This window comes from Parasteatoda tepidariorum, chromosome 7, assembly GCF_043381705.1.
Source record: "Parasteatoda tepidariorum isolate YZ-2023 chromosome 7, CAS_Ptep_4.0, whole genome shotgun sequence".
In the NCBI taxonomy this organism is placed as follows: Eukaryota; Metazoa; Arthropoda; class Arachnida; order Araneae; family Theridiidae; genus Parasteatoda; species Parasteatoda tepidariorum.
The window spans coordinates 18,810,967-18,837,974 of NC_092210.1; the positions used below are offsets into that span (position 1 = coordinate 18,810,967).

General features: G+C 29.2%; 2 protein-coding genes across 8 annotated transcripts in view; one reads left to right on the plus strand and one right to left on the minus strand.

Moving 5' to 3' along the window:
• LOC107439363 (uncharacterized) overlaps positions 1 to 27,008 on the minus strand; it is a 566,421-nt gene that overhangs the window by 510,511 nt on the left and 28,902 nt on the right. Inside the window, exon 2 of the mRNA XM_043046915.2 lies at positions 19,548 to 19,618. The gene's annotated coding sequence lies outside the window, so the exon portion shown is untranslated. The remainder of the gene's footprint in view (positions 1 to 19,547; positions 19,619 to 27,008) is intronic.
• The window catches only part of LOC107436757 (uncharacterized), a 91,303-nt gene that overhangs the window by 55,478 nt on the left and 8,817 nt on the right, over positions 1 to 27,008 (plus strand). For 2 of the 7 annotated variants that reach the window (XM_071183131.1, XM_043046913.2), the window contains exons 2-3: positions 13,980 to 14,059; positions 18,766 to 18,928. The exons of 2 other annotated variants lie outside the window; for them this stretch is intronic. Coding sequence is in view for 1 of the 5 variants with exons in the window: in XM_071183129.1 (XP_071039230.1) it covers positions 14,033 to 14,059 (27 nt within the window). In the remaining 4 variants the exon portion in view is untranslated. Of the gene's footprint in view, positions 1 to 13,979; positions 14,060 to 18,765; positions 18,929 to 27,008 lie in introns of those variants that run through there. 3 more of the 7 variants (XM_071183132.1, XM_071183129.1, XM_043046914.2) reach the window with 2 other exon arrangements.

Sequence of the window (27,008 nt, forward strand, 5' to 3'; positions counted from 1 at the left end):
CAAACAAATGGTCGTGTACTATTCAGAATTGACTGTCCTGCGTTGCTCTAACGCCACTGTTGCCACATGACCGTTAATGCCGAAGAAACAGGCAATCATTTGTTTCGATGTGCTTCTTCCTCGAACAACTTTTGTTGGTTTTGCCTCGTCTTGGAAGACCCATACAGTTGATTGCTGTTTTGTTTCCGGCTCATATGCATAGATCCATGATTCGTCACCTGTGTAGATGTTATACACAGCCTTTGATGTACCTTGAACGTATTTTTCCAACATTTCCTTGCACCAATCGACACGAGCCTTTTTTTGAGCGTTTGTCAGATTATGCGGGATCCAACGCGAACAAATTTTTTTTACGCTCAAATGTTCATGCAATATTTTATTGATGCTAGTCATACTAATGTCCAAAGACGCCTCTATCTCACGGTATGTCACATGACGATCTTGCTTTATCAGTTCACGCACAGCATCGATCTTTTCTGGCACAACAACGGATTTTGGACGACCTGCACGGGATTCGTCCTGGATCGAACATCGACCACGATTAAATTCGTTATACCAATTTTTTACAGTGCTGTAGGATGGCGCTTTATCGCTGAATAAAGAATTAAGTTCATCGAAGCACTCTTGTCTTGACAATCCACGTCGAAAGTTATGAAAAATAATGGCACGAAAATGTTCACGATTCAATTCCATTTTTTGAAAGAGAAGAACTTTTCAATTTACTGTCAACAACACAAATGAAGCTATAATGGTAAATCGTCTGCTGAATTTATGTTTAAAAATATCAAACTTTCGATTAAAATCGTCTGCGGTCGCCTAGCAACACTTACTGTTGCCAAGGCCATAAATATAAGTAGCAACCCTCGTACTCCTCATGGCTTCATGAAGAGTTAAACCAACCTTTTCTTTAAGTATAAAATATTTAAAAACTAAGCAAAAATAATAAACAAATGAGATTTCAAAATGTCAGAAATATTAAGAAAATAAAATGTCCTTGTGTACATTTTTTAACAATTCACCCCTAATATTTCCTCTCTGTTTCACATCATGCAGTAAGCGAACAGGACTAATGAAAACTCTTAAAAGAGTGGTCTAAGCTGACGTCACTTTTTTGAACTGGCAATCCATCAGTTGCAGAATGCAACCAATAGGAATACGTTTCTGTTGGGATGGAAATATGAATCTTCCAATAGAAATAGTGAAAACGGCAATTGATTGATTTACTCCGCCCAGGGATATAGTTCAGCCTCTATCTTGGACATCTCTTTGAGAAAAACATTTAATATTTTTTAAGCTGAAACTGGCACAATAATTACAGATTTAGAAAATAAATCCAAACTAAGGAATTAAAAGTTGCTGAAACCTACAAAAGTATTAATTGAACACGTGATTAACAAGCATTAATAATATTCGCAAAATATCTCTTTCTTTAAAACTGCACGTACCGGGGCTTTTAAAAGTTAACTGATTTAATTTCGGTGCTGTTTTGTATGAAAATCCACATAAAAATAAGGTATTGAAAATGCATTATCTGTTAATCCATAAAACGTGTCTTAACATTTATATATATATAAGTTTCATCTACTAGATTACGTTGCAACCTTGTTGCAACTTGCAACAATTACAATTTAAAACTTTAACCTTGATGCAACTTGCAACAATTACAATTTACCTTTTTGGATTGAATTTTTTTCTTAAAAAATTTAAATTAGAAATTTGGTAAGAAAATTATTACTTTTAAATATATCAAGCTAAAATTCTCAAATATAAAAGATTTTTATTCCTGTACATAAATCCTATTAAATAAATAAAAGGAAAAAATTTCTTCGAATAAAAATAATATAAAACTCTATATAGAAATAAATATAAAAATAGTGGAAAAAAATCACTAAGCTTTCTCAATTTTTATACACAAAACAAGAAAATGAAATAGTCATGTTGCCATCATTTCTTAAATTTTTCTGCCACAGAACGATCATAAAAATTGACTTACAACCTTTTTTTGAAAAGAAAGTTGCCAAGTTTGAGGATTTACTTCTATTTACAATAAACTTTGTTGCGCTTTTTTTTCTTAAAATGTAATTTTTAGATTTTCTATTAGATCAGCTTTCTTCTCAGGGGTATAGTTAGTATAAAAAATATATAGAACGAAATATTTCCGGGAAAAATCATAAACAAAATGCAATTTTAAGAATATTTGAAACTTACATGCTCTGCATGTCATATTTATTTATGGGACTCTAGAGTGTTCACACAAGAATATTTGGAGTTTTCGAAATGTGCTGTACAAACAATACGCACTTCGTTATGAATAATTCAAATCTCCGTCAAAATCAGAATTGAATCTAATAAATTGATGCCAGAAACAAAAGTTTGATATGGAATACCATTATGATAATAAAATGAAACAAAGTGTCAAAGAAATAATAATTTTTTTTAAATTTAATGCTGCTTTCGAGTGCGTGGACTCGAATTTTCACATTAAATTATTGTCGTCTTTAACATGAAGTTCAAGAATTTCTGTATTCTCTTTCATCAATTAGGAAATGTGTTACTTTTTCTCGAAATACAAGAAAACGTATTAACAGGCTTCAAATTCATTTTACACTAGGGGCCTTTGCCCCCTGTTTGCTATTCTCCCCAACCCTTATAATAACTAAGCTATGATTTTTTGTTTCTTGGGGATAAATAGATAGTTGCATAAAAATATTAAAAAATATTCAATTATAAGATACAAAAATGTTTTTTTTTATCTCAGATTTGGTATCACAGACTTAACTCTCGATTCTTTTTAGATTCAATTGAAACCCAATTTTCTCAGTTGCAAATATTTCCAAAATTCTTTGTTTCAAAGTCCTGTCAAATTTTTGTTTAGCATAAAAACTCATTAAATATTTTTCACCCAAAAAATGAATTAGTTTTATTAGAAAGGTAATTCTTACTAAAATCTTACTAAAATTTTGTATTCAGTATTTTACTAGCCTGTTTTGTCTGAATACAATCCTACATAAACCTTATTATAAAAGTAAATTGATCTTACGTAATGTTCCATTATTGCAAAGTGGTTGATATACAGTTTTAAATATGTTTATCATAAAATATTGTCTTATAAGGTAATATCGTAAAATATCACTTTTAGAGGAATACCACTTTTTGCTTTAAGCCTTTAATTTGGAAAAATATGATTGGATGACACATTTTTTCTGCTGCATGAAATGTTTTAACAGATGTCAGAGACTTTCGTTTCGCTGATTTCATATCTAAAATTGGAATTTCTCTCCGACAGTTTCTCTAAATGAGATTTTTAATCAATTTTCTTATCGAAATATGCAAATTAAAAAACGTTATATATTACATTTACAGGGGATCGCAACTTTTTTGAAGGAATTTTACTGGTTAAAAATACTTTTACCGATTTTATTACTTTTTACAGAGGACAGCCTTTGAAATCTTAATATTCTTTGTTTATTAACTCTCAGCAGTAATATGGCTGTTCTCAGTTATCTGCTTCTAATGAGTATCAATAAAAAGTATCGCAAAATTTTAAAAACATCAGATCATATCAAAAAGTTAAAGTTATTCTTTGTGATTAAATTAAATTTCTTTAAAAAAGAACATTTAAAATCCGAAGTGTTAAAATCTTTATTAAAACCTCTAAGCCTAAGCCAGAGGCTGAACTATATCATTTAAGTGGAATACATCAATCGTCATTTGCACTATTCTTATTGGACGATTCATATTTCAATCTCAATAGAAACGTGTTCCTATTGGTTGCTATCTGTAACTTGAATGATCATTGATAAATTGCCAGTGTACAGGTAAATGAAGTGACGTCAGTTTAGACATCATTACGTAAGTTTCGGTGTCACAATGGTACACTTTTGTCTGTAGGATAAATGGCAGAGATGGTTGAACAGAGATAGATAATTTAATCCCATAGATGTTACGTCTCACCAGATAGATAAATATACAGTTAATCGTACATTAAATTGACAGAAAAGGAAAATAAATTAATGATTGCTAAATATTTGAAAAATATTGTCTGGCAGTAACAATGGAATATTTGTTTTTGATGATGCAGAAGCTCGCCCAAAATTCCAGATCAACGCATGAAATACATCATGTTATTTTTCTGGCTAATAAAAACATAATATATATGTTATAGACAAAGTATGAAACATCCCATCTATCAAATACCTAGGCATTGTGAATAAGGAAAGACGTTTTCGGGTAAGTACTAGGCATTATACTAATGCCGGGCATTATTAGTAAATATGAAATGTGAGATTATAATATACTTTCTGTTGGAGTGGTTTGTTACTCCTCTGAATACATCAAGTTAACAGAATTAAGTTTCGGTCGTGTGGTGGCAACAGACATTTTCTTTTCAGATAACGTAAGTGACGTCATCCGTGCATATAATTATGGAATCTGTATATAATGCATGCATTGTTGTAGGCATGGAATCAGTCGACTTATTATTTTGTCACGTCACTGTGTTGTTGTTTCCGGTGACGTACCAACATTATTGTTAAGATGTATTTATGCTTAATATCTTCAGTTGTACGCTGTATCGAGATGGTACTGTATGAAATAAAGAAATGTTTAAATCTTCAAGTTTCTTTATGTGAGTTAACACTTTCACTCACTACTGTGCTACTCCGCTAACGCATCAACACTTTCCCTAGGCATTGTATATAATACTTAGGTATTCCATAGAATGACCGATTCTTTTTAGGCAAAGTAGGAAAAAAAAGGTCCTGATAAGGATATATACATGTTACTGGTAATGTTGTTGATGCGGGGTAACAAAAGGGGGGTAATTTATCCATGAATCTTCATTTCTAATTAGGGTGGACTGTATTATCGCTGGTGAGACCTAAATTTAGTTATTTTTCTAAATCTGGTAAATGCATAGGAATACGACAAGATAGAGAGCACCATTACAACCTTACGACAGCTTGTTTATTGCTACTCTGACTGGTTACAAAAAAGTTACGGTAGATGGCACTGGAGTAAAGATACAACAGGTAAAGTATGAAATGCAAGTATATGACACTCCCAAACAACTACAAAGAGCAGGCTATGAGTGAGGCCCTCGTTTAAAATCACGTGCCACGTGATATTCGAAACGAATCGGACGAATCATATATTTGTATAGAATGCCTAGCAAATGCGTAAAATATGAATCGTTCCATACATTGCCAGCTAGTTTCAGGCCTATAGAATAAACAAGAGATGTTGATTTACCGAAGTGTTAACGATAAATATCGTAGTTATTGATATTTAAAAGTCTATTTCTGAATTCTTTCTCTCTTTTTAGATGAATTATTATGAATGATTTAAATTATGAATGATGCCAAAATATTGAGCAAAATGAACATAAAAAGGCATCATAATTCATTTACATTGTAATAAACTATTGCGTACTATCTCTCCCAATATAATGTTGAACAACCCAAAAAATTGTGTGAAGGTACACTTTATTTCAAGTTAACATAAATCGATCTTTCAAACACTATTAAAAGGGTGTAATTTAAATCTAAACACTTATAAAGGGAAAAGATTACACCAGGTAAGCGCGTATTCACACCACAAGTGAATTATTTTCGTTTTCGAAAGCACCTATGCTGATGCACTTGGGATATCATCGGTAAACTGTAGTACATCGAGTACAAAGAATGGCGTGGGGTTATTGTTGTATTCTCCACTGCTATATATCTTCAGAAACAAACATTTCGCGCTAAAATATACATGTATGTTTTTATTTTTGTAATAAGGTGAAATATATCTTAATTTTTAAATATTTATGAACTGTATTGGATGATGTTGTAATGAATAATTTCGATCCGTTTCTGTTCTTTTAAGCCTAATTCGGATTAGCTTTAATATTCTGCCTGTGCTGTACATGTTAAATTTTCTAATTTATATATTAAGAAGTAGCGTGTGAGTGCATCCTGTTAATAGTACCTTAAAAATAACTTTATTGTCTTTTATGAATATTATATTTACTGTTATTTTAAATTTTGGTGCTACTAAATAACAAAAATAATAAAAAAAGCTACTTTACGTCCAGATGTGTAAAACACATTCTTAGTGTTTTATCATACCGGGTTTTATTACACCACCAACACCAAGAATTAACAGTTATCTATAGTGTATAACTACACCATCAGGGTGTTTAGAAGTTGCCACCATTTTGATGTTAAGATACATTTTTTTTTCAATAAAATTATCAAGTAACTAAGAAAAAGGAATAACTTTTAAAATTCCAATACTTAACCCCGAACTTTGTCTTACAAACCAAGAAAAGAAAATAAGACTAACTCAAAATGAATGAAATAATAAGAATAAAACTAACTAAATGAAACTTTGTATTTTTAAAAAGTTCCTAAGCATTAAAATTAAAAAACAGAACTTCTTAAATAAATTTATCTTCCGAATAAATTCAAATTTAATGTTAAAGAACCTAATGTCAGTTTTCATGGATTATTAAATGAATTTTTTCCCTAAGGAGCATTAGAACAATTGAAAATAAAGAGACAATTTTTCTTTTTAATTAAATTCGATTTTCGCAAAACTTAAAACACTTCTTAGATGAAAAAAGGTCATTAAAATAATCTTGAAGAACTTTTTATCGTTTAAAAAATAGCAGTCTCGATTTGAAAGTAAAGATTTATTTTGTTAAGTTTGTCAATACCTTTTCACTTTACTTTTCTTATTTTAATTAAATGCTTTTATTTCTTAAGACAGTTTCTGATTTTTAAGAATTTTTTTTTAGTTTATGTTTTAGTTTATCCAGGTAATCTGATGAAACATATTGAAAATATGTTATTTTCTTTACATGAATGTTTTTTAAGGAAATAAGTTAAAAATATGTACTTTATAACAACGATAATCCCAAAAAAAGTATACCAATAAAAAATTCAAATACATTAAAAATTATTATATGAATAAAACAGTTAATAACTTTATTCTTATTGATTTTATTTTCCACAAATTTGATGCAAAAATTAAATCATTGTTTTTCCCTAAAGTATCTTATTTCTTTTAATGCTCAATCAGATTACTAAAATGTTTTTAAAACTATTGAAATAAATCTAAATTGAAATAAAAATAATTTATTAATATTTAAGATATTATATTTTAACAAAAAAAAACTTTTTCTTTTATCTTATTACAATTTTTAAAAGTTCATAATTTCTGAAATATTACGGATAAAAACAGATGTTTTTTTTAATATTGTAAAAGTTTTTAACTGACATTTTAATTTTTGGAATACATTTACTTGTAATTTCAATCTAAAGCCTGCAAATTTAGTTTTATAAAATGTAATGCTTGCATTTAAGCCTTATTTAAAGATTTATGTGTATCAATGAAAAATGAACAATTTGAAATAAATATATTCTTTTTTCCCTTTTACGTGAACTGGTTAAACGTTACTTAAGAAATGAATTATGTTCGTTCAATTAGAGAACAAAAATAATATATAAAAGTATAATTATAATAATTATATGTATAAAAAAAATTTAGTGGCGTATATCGTCAGAATATTTCTAAAGAATCAAAATAAAAGCAATGAAACGGTTCCTCTTTTTAATGTGGTAATCTTCCTTTAAGCATAATTTCATAATTAATCTTGCCTTGAATTATAACGAAGTGAGGAAATACAAATTTAAGTTTATAACAAACACGCCACAGAACATATTTTACTAATTATTTTGAAGAAAATATTATTCAGAAAATTACATTTCGTCCAAATTTTAAAATAGCACGAAACACCAATTTGCCTAGAATATTTTTCTTGAACTAAAAAACAATTTAAACATAAAGTATTTCATAAAACACATTTTAAATATTCTTCATTTTTCGATATATTTTTGTCAATTATATAGTATATAATGCAACGTTCTTGTTCCTTTTTTTTCGTCATACATTCCAAAAAAGCAATTCTAAACTACAAAATTAATTGCAATGCATTTTTTTGAGAAGAAGCTTGAAACTGTATATCATAATTTGTAATTTTGCATGATCATTTTATTTAACGGTGATGATAGATTTCTATTTTTGAAAATAATTTAACTTTTCTCAGAAATTGACAGATCAAAAGGTATTTTTGTTTACGAACAACATTTACTATTGAATGTCATTAATATTACCTTTTAATCATCTAATAAATGTTTACATGTGATTGCAGGTTTTAAAAAAAATGTGTTCGTGCGCGAAATTTAAAACCGCGTACCTACACAATTAAATAAGCGAAAACATATCCAATTTTTTTTATTTATCATTATTTATTTCCCTTCCTGGTAGCTTTACGTTATTAGATTAAGCAAAACATGCTTTTAAAAGTTCATCCTATCAAAATTAATATTAACTAACTTCAGTATCATTTAACATAATGCTATTGCTGGTGGTCAGCTCCTGATAGTCCAAAATTATGATAATCAGTAATGTTCTCCTGCAATAACTTAATGATTATTTATCATTATTACTCCTGTAAAATTTGAGTCATGGCTATCATTAATCCATCATAATAAACATTAACAATAATTTTAAATAGTTTCTTTCAATGAATGACAAAAAAAAAAATTAGAGACTTGTCTTGTTGTCTTCGCTAAATATATGGTTCGAAAAATATTAATCTTTATCCTGGGCATAATTTCTATCCATAAAAAAGTATTAAATGTTACTTCTCACCTATCAAAGAGAAGCTTTATCTAAAATTTATGCTAAATTAGATTTAATGTGTGCCTTACGAAGCTAGAGTTTTAATATCAGAGATCATTACGGCTTAAATATTGCCAGTGGCAACAAATCGAGGGATACATCTAGCCAGCAGATTTCATTTATAAAGTGCAATACCACAGTAGTTTAATGAAAAGTTATTTTGAGGAAAACTGATGCTTGTCTACCCTGGGCTGTCGCTCTATCAATGATGATGATTAAACTGAAAACCTTTTTACTACACGTAGATATTTATTAATATCTACGTGTAGTAAAAGAACTTAATTACATTAATATTTTAAATGTTTTAACAATTATGTTTTTTAAATTTTAAAAGAAACTTAAACTTTCTTCACGTTCAAACGTTTTTTTTTTCCTTGAAAAAAGGTTTTAATAATAGTACTTAGTAAAGTTATCTTTAAAGATTTTTCTTCCTGGTTTATCATGAGTTTTTTATGTATTTTTTCTTAAAAAGAAATAGCTGTAGTTATAAATAATTAAACAAAGCACACACACGAAGAAAGAATTCTTACAGAATTACCGTACTTCATAGTAATCTCATTTTTGATTTAAAAAAATATATAATTCTGGTAATAAAAACCAAAATATACGGTTTTTAAACCATTCAATAGATAATTTTTCCATTCATATGGTAACAATAAATTCTGTACAATAAATTCTGATTTTCATAATTATAATTCTTTTTATCACGACTTCAGTAAAACTGAAAAGTAAATGTAACCGAAAAATAGTTTTTATGGCATGTTGTAAGTTAAAATTATCATGATAAAATTATCATATTTAACCCCATATACCAAATTTTATCACATATTATAGAACCCTATTTTACTGTTAAATTTACTAAAACGTTCACCAAAGTTCTTCGGTAAAAATTACCGTGCTTTTTAGAATTTCCCTAAATCCAGAAACACTGTAAACTTGATCATATTCTGGTAGTTTTGAATATACATTCTTCTCAGTATACTAGGGTAATAATCGAGTAATAAAATTTCGTAAATCGAAAATTGCATAAAATTTCTTGAAAATTTCATAAACATATGAAATTAATAAAACGCTTTACTTTAAATACAATATAGTGCATCATTGAGATGAGAAAATGCGGAAAGAATTATTTATTACTTTTCTGTTTACACTTTTTTAAGTAAACCCTTTACCACAGCTAATTTAATGTATTGTTTATTTCATTTTTTCATATGATAAATTCTACAAAAAACAAAAAAAAAGCACTGCTCATTAATAATTTATAGAAAAGTGTCTAAGTAGTAAGCATAAGCAATAACGCATTTCCATATAAATTTTCCGATTAATTTAAAAAGATTAATGGTGCATGCATGCCAATATTATAAATATATATTTTATTCAGTAAAAAAAATATATTTCAGAACAAAAAACAATTATGCGAAACGTAAATTATTTAAAATAAATCGTATTTGTACTTTCGTCTTAATTAAGACAATAAATGTTTAAAGAGGATCTTTAAATCATCTAAGAATTCAATGATTTAATATAAAACAACTAACCAAATGGTTACATTGAACTTGACTAAGAATAAAGTTAAAAAGGTAAAATAAAACTATAAACTTATGAACCTTAATAATAGTTAAGCTCTTAATAATAGTTAAGTTAACAATAGTAATAGTTTTATAATAGTAATAATAGTTAGTTTAATAATAGTTAAGTCTGGCGCTGAAATCAATTGAGAAAGAGTATTGCTATTTCGACAAAAAAAAATTTTTTTTACTTGATTTGCCATTAGAGTAGAAAACTCCTTTCTCTGTAAGTAAAAGTCATTTCTAAAACAAGGTATATTTTCCTACAAAAGAAGTTGAATTGTACAGTTAAAATTCATTGTTTCTCGCGAGGAATTTGATTTTTTCTTTAATTCCTGGAAATCTTTAATAGCTGGTCCTTGTACAATCTAAACATATTATTTTGTTGATTTCTAGATGTCATTTTTTAGTTACAAAAGCCTGGTTACGTTAAAATTAAAATATCCTCTAAAAATTATGTACGGTAACTATTAAGTAATTTAGTTTTCAAATTGTAATCTCGCAAAACTAAAATATTTAATTCCAAGATTAATCTTGCAAGACTAGGATATTTATATTCCACAATAGCAAAAATTACTTTTTGTTCACTTCTGTTCTCATTGTTTCTTATTACACTTGGACAAGCCTAGCACGCCTTTGCGAATTAGATCAGGGGGTGCTCCTTTCACTTGACAAACGAGCAGCACAGGGGTGAACGTATGACTGAGCTTAAAATCCTTCGTATAGATGGCAGCACCACTTATTCGTGAGTCCACTTACACAATTTTGAAGTATATCTGAAGGGGAAAGAGATTTTTTCCGGATCCCAGAACCCATGGCTCTGCTCAGCGACCAACAATGAGACTTCGGATTCCACTGATTTTACGAGCTCGTATATTGTATATACTCGGTGGGTCTTAGCAGAGTCACGAGGATCGAACCCTGGCCCTTTCGAACCGGAGTCCAATCTTCTAACCACTGGGCTACCAAAGCTAATTTTTTTCTCTGTTTCAATATTTCATTATAAATATCCTTTTATAATAACTTTACTTTCGATGAAAATTTTAGGCATGAAATTTTATTTCTGAAGTCCAGGATTTCTAGTTTCTTTGGAAAAAAAATTAATTACACAGTAAACAGTGGAATTACTTTTATTCATATGAAATTAACGTTATGTTAAATTTGATAATTAAGTTAAAAAAAGTATTCAAATTGCACATATTTTTAATAAAGTACAATACATTAAAATTAGTAATTTAAAACTATTTTTATAATTCAAAAAATATTTAAAACGAAGTGTTTGGTAACAATAAATAAGAATTTATAAATCAATTATAAATGTATGAAATAACAAACGATTTAAGGAAACTATAGATCAAAGAATTTATTTTTAATTCATAACTGCATACTTATTTTCTTAATCTATGAATTAAATTCATGAATGAAAAAATCATACTTCAAATTTCCTGGATTGTGTTCCGTAATGCTTCGTAGTTTTTCTTAGCTTTTATTTTTCAAAAAAAAGCAAAAAGCTATTTTTTTAATAAAGAATTTAATATTTAATTATCTCCGGTTTCCTAAACTTAAAAATGTCAAAATTTTTCTTTTGTAAACACATTATTAAAATTTTTGTAGCTATCTTAAAGTGAAATCATGAATACTTAATCTTAATTTTCTTACTTTCAGAGAAGATAATCTCGCTCTCTTAAAGATCAGTGTTTATAGAATGACAAAAAATAGAGCATGATTAAAATGAATATAATTAGACTTCTATCCTGACAAGTACAATAGCACGCAAAAAATTATTAAGTTTTTCTGAAAATATTGTTTTTATTAAAATAAACGTATTTCAGAGAAAATATTTAACCTCGGAAATTTAGTCAAGAGTTTCCATTGATTTTGTTTAACATTCTTCTACATTTCCAATACATGACTGAAAATGAAAGTACAACAATCAATGGGGAAAAAAAGCCAGATGTGATTGTTCGGCGCCAAACACAAAGCATTTTTATGTTGAATTTAATAGTGAAAAAGCGACCTTGAGGAAAACTTAATGCTGCTTCTAAACTGATCTTGGAGCAAATGCAAAAAGGAAAACTGGAAAAAAGATCATTAGAAGCCTCTTGGTTGCGAAATTCGTACTTATCTAAGGAAGATTAAACCATATAAGACGCAGACTCCATTTTAAAGCCCTAATAATAATACATATTGAAGTTAACAAAGATCAAAAGATGCAAGAAACAACGTGTGGTTCAATAGAAAATGTTAGAGGTAGGGAAAAAAAAACAAATTAAAGTCTGAAGATAACTAGCATGCATCGATGCTGTCAAACCCGCCTTAATCCAAAAAATAAATATACTCCATAAATTCAATAAACTGCAATCAGTTTTACATGTTATGAAAAAAGTTTAAAATCAATAATTTCATTTAATATCTATCATAAAAAGTCAAAACTTGATCAACAGAGTACAAAACGGTTGAACATTTTAAACATTGTTTAGGCAATCAATAGTGCCGTTACTTAGAATCTTTTCGAGAAATATGTCAAATTTTGTTCGCTATTTAAAAAAAATAGTTCGATGGTCATTAAGTCAGAGGCGCCATTTTTAAAGGGTAAAAAAAGTGCCAATACTTTCAGAAATAGTGAAAATTTGTGAACAGAAAAACATGAAAAGTTATCAGAAATTCTCAAAATGAATTTTTAAAAAATTAATTTTATTAAATTATTTAATTAGAAATTATTTAAATTAATGAATTAGTTAAAATGAAATTTCGAAATTTTTAACCAGTGTTCTTCCTGTTATTTAAATTAAAAAATAAAAACAAAACAGAATACGATATTTCGATTAGAAAAAGTATCGTTATTTGAAAGAAAATGATAAAACCTTAAATAAAAAAAAATGTTTTATTATAACTCTACATGTGTACGCATGTCTCATACACAAATTCAATGATGTACCGTATAAAATTACTTGGTCAATGCCCATTTCAAAATATTTTTTATCAACCCAATATTAGATAAATACACTTCAATTATTTAGCCTTTTCAATTGTCTGTTCCCATTCGTGATAACAAAATGCGTTTATAAAAATCATTCAAAAGTCTTAATTGGTCAGTGTCTGACCAATAGCTCCTAGAAAAGAGAAGGCCTCAGCACGGGTTACCATAAACAAGAAATTTAATCCTTTAGTAGTCCAAACGTAATGACATTTTTCTTCTTTTTCATGGACTACGCAGTTTATGTTTATCATGTCGGACTACTAAATTGATCCGTGCTGAGGCCTTCGTTCTTCTAGGAGGTGTTGGTCTGACCCGCGGGTTATAGATTAACCACCACTGCTATAGCGTATCAAATGATAAACCGAAAAGGTATAAAAGACATCAGACATTCAATAAAATGACAAGGTATCCATCATAATTTATAAAACTGAATTGATTTTTTTAATGGTTGTTTTTATCATAAAAACTATAACCTAATAATGACATTTTTTCATACTTAGCCAAAAGAAACTTTTATTTTATATAAAGCTAAGTGAGGAAGTATATAATAGTTCTCATAGTTCATACTTTGACTTAAAATACCCAGTAGTTGAAAGTATGTCGTTTAATACATAAACACTCCATATAAGTTCATTTTGAGTGAGTAAAACCTTAAAGTGTAATGAATTGTTATTTCATTTTTTTTCTATTTGTTGATATAGTTTCCTCTGTTTGGGGGAAAAATGAATTGTTGTTGTATTTGTTTCGAAACAAAATGGAAAGGACTTATACGAATATGAAAGTAAGTCAAGTTTGCATTTTTTAAAGTAAACAAAAAACACTTCATATAAAGCAGTTTTTAGCTTAGCAGTATTTTTCTAAGCTTTTTAGCCAAGGCTTCTGGGGAGAGTTAAGGTATATCATCAGAATTAAATTGCACAGCAACTCATGCCCGGAAATGTCATCAAACGCTGCTAGGAGCGCATCTCTTATATGAGCAATTTTTTCAGATGCTTCTGAGCAGATCATAATAGGGAAGCGAAATTTCCAGACATGGGTTCCTATGCATCTTTAATCCTGATGATGTGCCCTAAAAAAGTTTGCAGTTTTAAGAGAGAAACAAATTTCGTATTTGAAATACCAACACCTGAATTAGGCAAGATCAAGTATTTGCATAAATACAACCGAAAATTTGTTCTGCATTGTAAACAAAAACTTAATAATGGATGAGAACAATGCTGAGAAAGAAGAATAAGTAAATAATACGAGTAACTTTTTTTAAATGAAAAAATACCTCTTTATAATTTGTATTATTTTTTCATGTTATTTTTTCATAGAAATCATGATTTCTTTGTTAATTAACCCCTTTGTGGTCATATGACTGTTCTCACCTACCAATTTACATTGAAAAAAAGTAAGAATGCAAAGAACTGTTCAAAAGTACACTAAGAAACAGTTCGTAATAGGAAGAAACGCCCCTAGTGGTGTATGACTACATTTCCGATCATGAGCTCCAATGCAATTTTAATCCTGATCATGTCCCCTAACTCCTCTGAAAGTTTGTCGCAGTATCCTTGCAATCCCCCGTTATATATAACGTTTTTAAACTTGCACATTTCGGCAAAAAATAGAAAAAAAATTTAAATTTAAAAGGTAAGAGGGACACCGATTGAAGATTTGAAATGAACGATACGAAAGTTTCTAAGATCTATTAAAAATTCTTATGCTACAAAAAATAAAAAGCAATTGTTCCCCAGTGTTGTTTAACTAATAGAAATGCCTACGTTATTACAAAAGACGATTTTATCAAAAGTCATATGTAAACTAAACCAGAAAAGAAAATGATAATAGTAATAATAGTAATAATAATAGTTTTAATAGTAATAATAGTAATAGTAATAATAGTAAAAGTAATAATAGTGATAGTAACAAAAGTAATAGTAATAATAGTAACAGCACTAAATACTTCAAATACTATAAATATGACAACTAAAGTTTCATTCGAAGTTGCTATGTAATTCTCCAACCGTTATGTTGAATAAACCATCCTAATACATTAAAGATCATCTACTCAAATTCGAAGATCATGCCTACATTTATATAAATGTAAAACGCCTTTACAGTGGATAAGTGCATACGCATCAATAGTATGCATAATCTGAAGCGTTTTATTCCATTTGAGAGATTCCGCGCTGGTCAAACAGGTGAATTTGACAATTATTGAAGGCGCTAGTCATTAAAGATTTAGATGAAGGATGATGAAAATGGCGTTCATAATCTCTACTAGTGAGTTCTGGAACAAAGCATCTATACATTGTACTAATAAGAATAAGGTAATATTCAACCATGTTAAATTAGAGGAATGAATCCACGAGTATTCTGCAAGTTCCATTTTTGTACTATTTATGTGTTTTAAGTCAGTATTTTACTAATCATCTGAGCCAATTTTAGCTTTTTTTCAACGAAAAAAAACTTGAGATTTTGGAGAGTTGTAAAAAATAAATTAAATAAATGTAATTTAAGAACCTTTCTTGATGTTTGCGTAAAGATCGATTAGGTGATATGAATTTTCGTTATTGTTAATTCTAGAAAGACTGGACATTGCTTTATACCTAAAGAGACTGAATGGACCAGTGCGTTCTATATATACGTTTCTGTAAGGCTAATAGATGAATGATTTAATAAGCACTTAAATTAGATCAAATTATGAAAAGTTAGAAGTACTCAACTCTTTCAGTAACTTGCTTTTGAATTACAGAGAGACAGAACACAAGCGGAACCAAATTGACCCTATCCGTCGTTTTAGTGCTAAAATGCAGATATTCTTCATAAAAAATACGTGATAAAAGTAAATGTGTGATCTTTAAAAAGGATAGTTTGTTTTGATTTTAATATCAGGTATTATTAGTTTTATTTTAATTGATGACAATTGCGTATATATTTATTACTTTTAGATTGCACAGATGTTTTGTCCGAGGTTACGTTGAAATGACCTTCTTTAAAGTACATATTCTCAAATCTAATTAATCTTTTTTTTGTTGGTGATTTTTATTCTTTTTTTAGAAATGTTTGATGAGATATAGTAAACTTAAAGTTTAGGATAACGTCAAAAAAGCAACGGAGTTGTCTGTTTTGTTTGTTTGAAGGATTTCTCAATACTTAAGCTATTTCAATATACTGTTTAATATAGAAATTTCACCGTGTATTTAATAAAATAATTATTAAAGATTTAAAAAATACACCACTGCTGCCGGTTACTCCGTAAACAATACCTTTAATATCCATTTTAAAAAATCTTTCTCAGAAATAAAGTTAAAACTACAGCACACAAGAAGAATGGATAAATAACATTTCAGCGACGAGGCAGAAAAACTTATTAAAATTTAATGAATGACATTTGAGAAGACATGATTAAAAACAGTAAAACTAGTTTTAATGCCACATGAGATTGAAGGAGTGTGAATTAAAAATTAAAATATAATTATCCTTATTACACAATTAAAAACATACATGCATATTTTAACAGAGAAATATTATTTTTGGCGATTTATAACATCGTAGAAGAAAACAACAAACTCACGCCAACTCGTACATGATTATATGTTCACAATCTACTGATGTTATATAAAGTGCGCCAGTGTTGATATTTTTGGAAACAAAAATAATTCATGTATGGTGAGAATGAGCATAAGCTTGGTGCAAGCTCTTCCCATATGTATTTAGATTTAAATTACACAGTTTAAATTGAACATGAAAGTTCAATTTGGTGTTAACTTGAAAATAAAGTGTTCTATCACGCAACTTGGGTAGTTTATCATCATATACAGAAAGATAGGGTCGGGATAGCCTGGTTGATAGGACGTTGGGCTAGTGTTCATTGTGTTCGAATCCCGATGATTGAAGAATCACCGTGTATTACATGGTGACTGATGCGCGTTAAATCTGTTGGGGTCATAAAGTCCTCCAAGTTCCCAGAACAAATCAATACCGTTGGGGGAGCCGCAATTGCTCAGGGCATAGAGCGTTTCCCTTCCAATGAGGTGAACGGGTTCGAATCCCAGCGATGGCTGGTCGACGCGAATTCCGCATCTGGCTTGCACCGATGACAGTGCTGACACGAAATATCTTCAGTGGTTGACGGATCATGGGTTAGAGTCCCCTTGCCGTTGGCTAATCGTGTAAGGCTCTCGTGATTTTTCTCTTCATGTAACGCAAATACGGGTTAGTTCTATCAAAAAGTTTTCCATGAAGGTAAAAATTTCTCCCGATACTTGATTCAGGAGTTCTCTTGTCTTATGGGTTGGGTTCAAATTAAAAGGATACGGAGTTGAACATTAGTAGTCGTAAAATTAAAAATTGGGTCGGCTGTTCAGCGACGGTTATGAAATATAAAATCAAATACCGTTGGGGGTACTGAATCGGATATTGATCGTTCTCAGGTAATTACGATCTGTGGATGAATGAGTGAAGTATACATAGGTCCTCACTGTAAAACGGGCTGTGATGTGTGTGACTGGAGTCATATTCTTGGCCATAGATGGCGCCACTGAAAAAATTAGCAGTTTGCCTTAAAAATTCATTTAATAAAAAGCTGGTTTGCTGGTATTGGCAAGTGACACGAGTAACAACTACAATGACAACGGAAAGATATTCCACCACAGTTTTTACAGTGAAGAGTTATTTATGGTGTTTCTCAACATCGTTTTGGTGAAAAGTAGTTGTCACCACTTTTGGTGTCGAGATACACTAAAATTTTTTAGAGTGTACCTTCCTTCGAAGCTTGTAACCCCTGAATCACGCTTTCTTACTTTCCAAACGGTATTTCATAACAGAACTAGCAAAATTTATGTTCTTTTTTACTTGAAAGAATAATTCAGATTTAATCTAAAGATTCTTAAATATTTTATTCAGGGACAATCTGTCGTTTTCAGAGGGAGAAATGTATTTGCAATAGTTTTCTTCTCGAGACGCCCAATATTTAAATTCTATTTTACATTCGTCGTTTCATATTTCAGCTTTATTTCATGAACTTATGAATTTTTAATTCTTCAAGTTTTAGAAGTAAGTTTGAATGTTATTGGAATAAAAAATATTATGCTTACTTTAATTAAACATTAATTTAAATAATATATCTAGAAACTCCACATTTTATCGACTGCATGAATAATTGATAACTGATCTAGTGAATCGATTACATTTCAAGCTAAGAGTTGCTATCCAATTTTCAATTTTTATGATGCGCCTTATTTTTCCTATAAGCTTGTAACGCATTATTCAGAACCAGTCACCATTTTTAGGCTCTATCTTTAATTGCATGCTAACTCCCTGAGGGAATGGATTTTTTATATCGTTTGCAGATGCGTACAGAATGCATGCTTGTATTTTCAGCAGATATATTATTTATTTTCGTTGGAAGTATTTCTTCTTTTCTAGTATTTTATAATTACTATCAATTTTTTCCTGAAGTGGTTATGAATTTTACATTTAATATGGAAATTGTTATTTTAGGAAATACCGGACAATAAACCTAACTTTAACTTATTCCAAATGGCCGAAAAGAGAAAGACGCACTTCTGCTTGGTAAACTAAGATTCAGCAGGCAATCAAGTTCGCCACCCACGCTTGACGACGTTTGGAGGTAACCAAATGGAGGATTATTCTATATTTTAAGGTACCCGATAAAATATCAACAAAGTTAGTCGCCTAGATGGGCGATGTTGTATGTTACGGTACATATCGTTACGTTTTTATATTTCAATTATATTTTTTTTTTTGTTATTGTAATGATATTTTTTCATGATATGCTATTGTTTAGTTTATGCAACTTCTAAATGTTTCGTTGCATTATGTTTTCGATGCCATTTTATTTGGCAAGGCGTTGCTCACATAAATCTGTTTTTTAGTTTTCTTCAAAAGATCACCTACAGATGTATTTTTATTGTTTTTGTCATTTTGAACTACAAAACGTCATCAAGTCGGAACTACAGTGTGATTTTTGGAGAAACTGCATGCTAGCTATTAATATAAGCATTATTGTACTAATTCATGATTTCCTTTGAATAATAAAAGGTTATTCTACAAAGGCTACTGCAACCATATAACAATAATCGAACAACATTAATTAGTTAGTTAGTGAGAGTTAATAGTTAGTGTAAACCACTTTCCTTCAACTAATTCTAGATAAACCCGAAATTTAACTTTTAAATAAAAAATTACCTTTAAAACAGAGTTAGAATATACTGGTATGCATAACAATTACTTTTAAACTGAAAGAGAAAAAGATAACTCACTTAATCAAAAGTTTAGATTCAACTCAGTCAAATTTTCATATGTTTTCCTTTTTTTTTATGGTTAGTCCTATCTGAAAAGAAAAATTAATTATATGCATATTAATAAAATGACCTATGACCTATCAATAGTCAACCTTCTCATGAATAGTATAACAAATGACCTATCTTAGATTTATTAGTTATGTAATTATATGTATAAAAATAAGATTCAAACTTTTAAAAAAAAATTTTAATTTTCACGTTAAAAAGTAACAGCCAAGAAAATCTTAAAAATAGCAAGCGGCATGATTTTTGGTTTGGTACCTGATTGTAATTCAGTGATGATATTTTGTTTTCACAACAATTTTTGAAAAATATGCCCTAAAACATGAAATTACGTGCTCAATCTATGTAGCGATTTCCTTCCGTCATAACGGTCGATTCGAACACTACCGAAGACTTCAGAACAAACAGTCCGAAATCCAGTATAAAGTGTCATGAAAATCTGTACATTATTAATTGTCAATTTGTCTTAAATTTGTATTTTAATTCGGCAATTATGTCAGAAATCTTCTTTGTAAAAAGGCATTGTACCAAGAGCTTTTTCTTTCGAGCTAGCTCGGTTTTAATTTCATTTTATTTTACATATACAGTCCCAGGCCAAATTATAAGAAGCACTACAAAATTCTGCCGCATCTTTTACTTCGTTTCACGCTCAATTCGTACCCTGACTCGATTTTCTTTTTTATGCGTCACACGCTAGCTTTCAGAAAACTTCGTGAAATTTCTCGGGTTGAAAATATTTCAGCATTCACGAGGACCTTCTTATACGGTGAAAGCTTTTCTCAGGTTCATATCAGCTTTTTTTATATGGTGCAAAAATCGCCATTTTTACCCATGATGAAAACGTTCCAATTGATCATTTCAACACTGCACACAGAATAAACAAATAACTGCGTCGTATAAAGCTGCGAAACAAATGAACGCAGCGCATAAAGTCACAGAAACACATCAGCAACTGACGCACGCGACTGAAACCGGTTTGCACTTGTTTACGTTAGTGTATCAATTGGTTATCACTGTAATGCAATACATTAAAAATAAATACAAATAGGAAGTATATGAAAAATCTCTAAATGAAAACCCATGACATGCATGCTTAAATATAAAAGTATTCCATATAAACTCGTACAAATCATGTAATTATTTAAAAAAAACCACAGTGCGTCTAATAATTTGGTCAGGGACTGTATATACACTGCTGTAAGAAATTAAGAGAATTAACAGACTTAGTCGATTAACTCTAGAACTACTGGACTGATTTTAATGAAATTTGATAGGTATACATTACATTGATACAGTACAAAACAAATAACCATTCAACAATTGTAATACACACGCATGATCTCGCGTAGCACTCGTTGAAGTCGGAAGGTATGAAATTGCCACAGGACAATTCAGAACAATTGCCACAGGAAATGATAAAGTGCCTTATTTCAAGTATAAAATCACGCTGCAAGGCCCGTATATCTGTAAAAGGGGACCGTACCCCTTATTAACACCCTTTTTTTTTTTTGTTTATTCTGCAACCGCTACTTCATACCTTCCGACTCCAACGAGTGTTGCGCAAGATCATGCGTGTGTATTGCAATGGTTGAATTTTTATTTGTTTTATATTGTATCAATGTATGTACATATCAAGTTTCACTAAAATTGGTCCAGTAGTTCTAGAGACAATCGACCAAGTCTACAAATTCTCTATTAATAAAAATTCGGCAAGTTCACAATCGCAGTTTAATATTCTTGCTTAACAAACAAGCTGATATATTAAATACAATTTCGGCATGCATCCATATCGAGAATGAAGCTGATAGCTAAATTTTAGATCATTTAGCGAATCTCTTTAACGATAATTTATTATAGTACTATTATTGTTGCAATTTGCAACAAAAAATCCTGTAATTACTGTGCCAAAAAATTCACAAGAAACAAAAGCATGTCAGATGAAGTTGAGCTTATGCTGAGACATTGAAAATCGAAGTTCGAATTTTTATCTTCCCAAACTTATGATTTCGGGTTTTCCATTAAGTGGCTTTATTTATTAACTAACTCAATGCTCGTATCAGCGACATTTGACTTTCATCTTAAAGATCGAGGCTTCCTTCCATCGAATATATATACTTCTTCTTCGATTTTCAATGTTTCAGTATAAATAATCTTCATCTTACTTGCTCGTGTTTCTTGTTTGTTTGTTTAATTGTTTGTTTGTTTGTGGCATTTTCCATCAGCCTGAAGAAACTGCTTCTGATCTGAGTGCATAGTAATGTCCCCCTAAAGAAGCTAGCATCTTGTCAGTGCTTTCTATTTTTAATTTACATTTTTTATTTATATTTTTGATTTGTGCTATTGTCGGTGGATTCTTGGTGTTTTTTTATGCATTTTGTTGTTTCCTGCTGTTTTTTTCTTTCTTTTTTTCTTGGGTTTTTTTTTTTTTTTTTTTTTTTTNTTTTTTTTTTTTTTTTTTTTTTTTTTTTTTTTTTTTTTTTTTTTGGTTTTTTTTTTTTTTTTTTTTTTTTGACTTTGTATTAAATTACATTTTTTAAATAAAATTACATTTTTTAAATTAAATTACATTTTCTTTAAATTAAATTACAAATCTTAAGAAGCAATATATATTTTAATAATTGCATCAAATTCAGTATTCATTGAGCAGCAAAACATTTGCACAAAAGTTCTTGAAATTAATATTTTTTTTTCTCAAGAAACTTTTCTGAGCACCAAAAAGATGATTAAAATAAAACTTACACAGCATTGTTGTGACAAAGAATTGAAAGCGTACAAAAAAAATATTTTATAATGATGAGGAGAAGACAATCTAAATCAGTTTTCCTGATTTTGTACGCCTAAACAAGATATTTTGCTGCAAAACTTTGATAAATTGATAATTAAATATCCTAAATTGATAGTTTGCACCAATTATTATATCTGTTAAGCTGAAACTCTTCCTCACTCTTCGAAATGCTTCAGTGTGTTGAACAATAAAGCGGTACAAACTCGCTACCCCCATAATATAGCGCAAAAATTCAGCTTTACTATCGTACTACTAAACTTTATGACAGGATACCATCATTCAACTTGGAAGGAAATACTGTTAAGTATATCTCATAAAGAATCCTCAAAGTCGCAACATATTAAAGTTTAAGGTATAAGTTAAGGTATAAATTGCACCGTGATCTTATTATTTCACTCTAAACGAATCTTTCCTTTTCTATGATTTATAGAAAATGATTTTTTTAAATTATTAAAACAAAATTACATACTTTAAAAAGAAGCCCTGTTTTTGTTAAAAGCTTCCCTAATATATATTTTTAATTTATTAATCCTAAAAAGAAAATTCTGAATGATCGAAATCTTTCACGGTTCCAAATTTCTTCTGCTAACTAGTTTTCTTACCTTCTTTAATAAAAGAAAGTGTTTCAGAAAAAAATATATTCTGCAATTGCTTTGAGCTCAGAATGTTTCTTTAAAAAAGAACGAAAAGGGAAAAATGCAATTGCAAGGAAAAACGAGATAAACTTTTCCGGTTTTAATTAAATTTAGAGCATATTTTGTTTCTTAGTGAGTAAAAAGTACTAGTTCAAAAATAGAATGGCTAATTTACATTTAAAAAGGATGTTAAAAGGCTTATGGTCTAATAAACTATGTTTTAATAACTTGCAATACATTTTGACCCCATATTACGTATAAAAATTTAGTATTTAGGAAAAAACATTAGTATATAATGTTCGCATTTAAAATAGCCTGCGGCTATATTTTAATAAAAATTAAACCCATTAACCGGTACTTGAAACACAATTTCTTCAAATAATGATCTTGCATCATTAAAAGTAAATTATAAACCAAAAAAAATTTTGGCGACGCTATTTTATGTATAAAATAGCGTCGATCATAAAAGTTGACGCGAATTCCACCAAATTGACACCACATTGTTTCATATTGCAACCGGTCAACATTTTATGGTAGTTAAAACAAAAAGTTAATTTAAAAATATTTAAATTAATGTTTTAGAACACAAATGTTTTAACGTGTTTAACACATGCTTATTTTACGGAAATCAATTATTTAGAACAAGTTGTGTATTAAAATTTTTCAGATTTATTGAAGTAACAACTCTGAAATTCAGTGTATAGTTTTCCAATGTTTGAAAAAAGTCGTGTTTAGCACGCTTATTTTTTTTTCTTTTAATTTTGAAGAAAATAGTAGATAAATTTTACTTAAATACCATAGTTTTATGTTTACTATGAGACTAAATGTTTTAAACAAAATCAAGCTTCTTTAAAACCAAAAGTTTAAAATTATAAATGGTGTGTGAAAGGAGATTTGAGATTAAACGAGAACCATAACGACCAATTTTTTTCTCAAAAAAAATTACTTTTCAAACATTTAAAATATTTATATTAGTCTTCATAAATTTAAAAACTCACTCTACAACATTTTTAAATATGTTTAAAAAGCATTCAGATAAAAAGGTAAATAATCAGGTTTATCAAAGTAACAACCCTGTATTTGGCAGATAGTTTTTCATTGTTTGCTAAAAGTCACATTTGGCTCAATTTTTTTAATTTTGGAGAAAATTTGTGACATGATTTTGCCCAAGTAATATATTTTTATATTTATGAGAAATTCTAAAATTTCATGCAAAATTAAAATACTTCAAATCCAAACATTTGAAACTCTAATGGCGTGTGAAAGGATATTTGAGATTGAACGTGAACCATACCGATCACTTATTAAAAAAAAAAATACTTTTTAAGAATTTAAAATATTTTTATTGGGTGACATAAATATAAAAATTCGCTCCACAACATTAAAAAGTATTCAGATAAAAGAGCTTTTTAAAGTTAATAGGTTCTTTTAAAAAAAACTCCTTTTGAAGGATTGCATGATTTTCAAGCATATTTTCCCACTATTTCATTTTGTTTGTATTTTTAAATCATACGGATACATCATTAACTACGTTTTTTTCTGAAGAAAGTATCAACCAAAATAACTTTTATCTTTTCACGTATACTTTCTGTTTAGTGGAAAATGACGATTAAAAAATTAGTTTCGTGAACTTACGCGCATCATCAAGTACTGGTACCTACCTGGATGCAGAATTCGGAACGCATAATCAGTAAGAGAGAAGAGAAAATGAAATAAGATGACTCTTTAATATTAAGGAATATTTTTATTAAAAAATGCCTCAACTTTCTTAATGACATGTCATTTTAGGAAAATGAAGTTTGTATTCAAATTCGAAAAAGTCTCATTTGCAATATTGCTCCAAAACTCCGATCGATTTAAAGAAATCTAAAGTATATAAAATGAAGTTTTAAAACAAACTCTGTCTTTTTTTTAACTATGTTTAGATAAACTCGCTTTCGTATTTGTAGTGATGGAATTTTATAATCTAAATTTCGTCACTTTCCAGTTTCCAAGTTTATCCAAGTCAAATTCTCAACAACAAAGCATGTTTCTATTTTTTCCAGACGATATATAAAGAGAATATGTTGCTTAACTGCTTCAATCGATGGAAAGAAATCTAAAGCATATAAAAAGAAGTTTTAAAAGTAACTCTTTCTCTTTTTACTATGTTTAGATAAAGTTGCTTTCGTGTTTATAGCGATGGAATCTTGTAACCTAAATTTCAACACTTTCCCGTTTCCAAGTTTATCCAAGTCAAATTCTCTACAACAAGGCAAGTTTCTATTTTTTCCAGACGATATATAAAGAGAATATGTTGCTTAACTGCTTCAATCGATGGAAAGAAATCTAAAGCATATAAAAAGAAGTTTTAAAAGTTACTCTTTCTCTTTTTACTGTGTTTAGATAAAGTTGCTTTCGTGTTTATAGCGATGGAATCTTGTAACCTAATTTTCAACACTTTCCCGTTTCCAAGTTTATCCAAGTCTAATTCTCTACAACAAGGCATGTTTCTATTTTTTCCAGACGATATATAAAGAGAATATGTTGCTTAACTGCTTCAATCGATGGAAAGAAATCTAAAGCATATAAAAAGAAGTTTTAAAAGTAACTCTTTCTCTTTTTACTATGTTTAGATAAAGTTGCTTTCGTTTTTATAGCGATGGAATCTTGTAACCTAAATTTCAACACTTTCCCGTTTCCAAGTTTATCCAAGTCAAATTCTCTACAGCTAGGCATGTTTCTATTTTTTCCAGACGATATATAAAGAGAATATGTTGCTTAACTGCTTCAATCGATGGAAAGAAATCTAAAGCATATAAAAAGAAGTTTTAAAATTAACTCTTTCTCTTTTTACTATGTTTAGATAAAGTTGCTTTCGTGTTTATAGCGATGGAATCTTGTAACATAAATTTCAACACTTTCCAGTTTCCAAGTTCTTTCGATTAAAATCGTCAGCGGTCGCCTGGCCACACTTACTGTTGCCAAGGCCCGAAATATAAATAGCAACCCTCGTATATAAACAGAATATATTGTCATATTATCACCACATAAAATTTATTGTAAAAAAAAATATTCGACCACTTTTCGTTGATATTCTGTTTAACGATAATGAAAGTTTTAATAGTTAAGTGATCACTATAAGAAGAGTTTATAGGAACATTATCGTCATAGAAGAAAATACTCGCGATAAAAATTTTGACCATTTGTCAACTATCTAAATTTCTAGATTGATCAAATTTCAAATGAAGCTCTATTTATGATGCCCAAAGCAAAGTTACGTTTTTTAAGTAGTTAGTAAATAGTTAATAAATTTTATCGCCAAACAAATTTAACCTTTTTCAGACATAGACAAACAGACCTAAAATTGAAAAAAAGACCACGAAGTAAAATAGAAATTGAAAAATGGTTAAATATCTATATGGTTAAAAAGAATAAAATGTTTTGTTTTTTTTACCAAAAGTGAAAAGAATTAGGAGACAAACATGGACATTCGTAGCAAACTTCTCTCACCATCAAAAATCTTCCCACATTTATGGAAAACTAAGTGCCTTAAGTTTTTCGTATTTGGTCAGATAAAAATAGGTCAGATACTTCTTTTTAATTTTTCGAACAGAAAATAAAATGTCAACTCATAAATTTGGAACATAATTTATGTACTTTTGAGGCATCTATTCGCTGTTAGTACCCAAGCCTTCATCTTCTACTTATCAATACCATGCGTTGGAGACTACTTTTTTAAGTTGTCAGCCCTCACAAACTTTAACCACCATGACTAATGAGTACAAATTTTAAAATCAGGATGAATTATCAAAAATATATTCGTTTCATTGAATTCACTTACTCTCCCATCTTATGGGACTGGCGATGATCAATCATATCAAAAACCAGATTGGAAATCTTCATCCCTTCAGTATATGATCACATGTTTATCGCTAAATAATGGAAGGTTTATAGAAAGGAATAGCTTTCTCATAAAGTACAGATAGTATATATACTTGTAGTCGTCTAAAAATA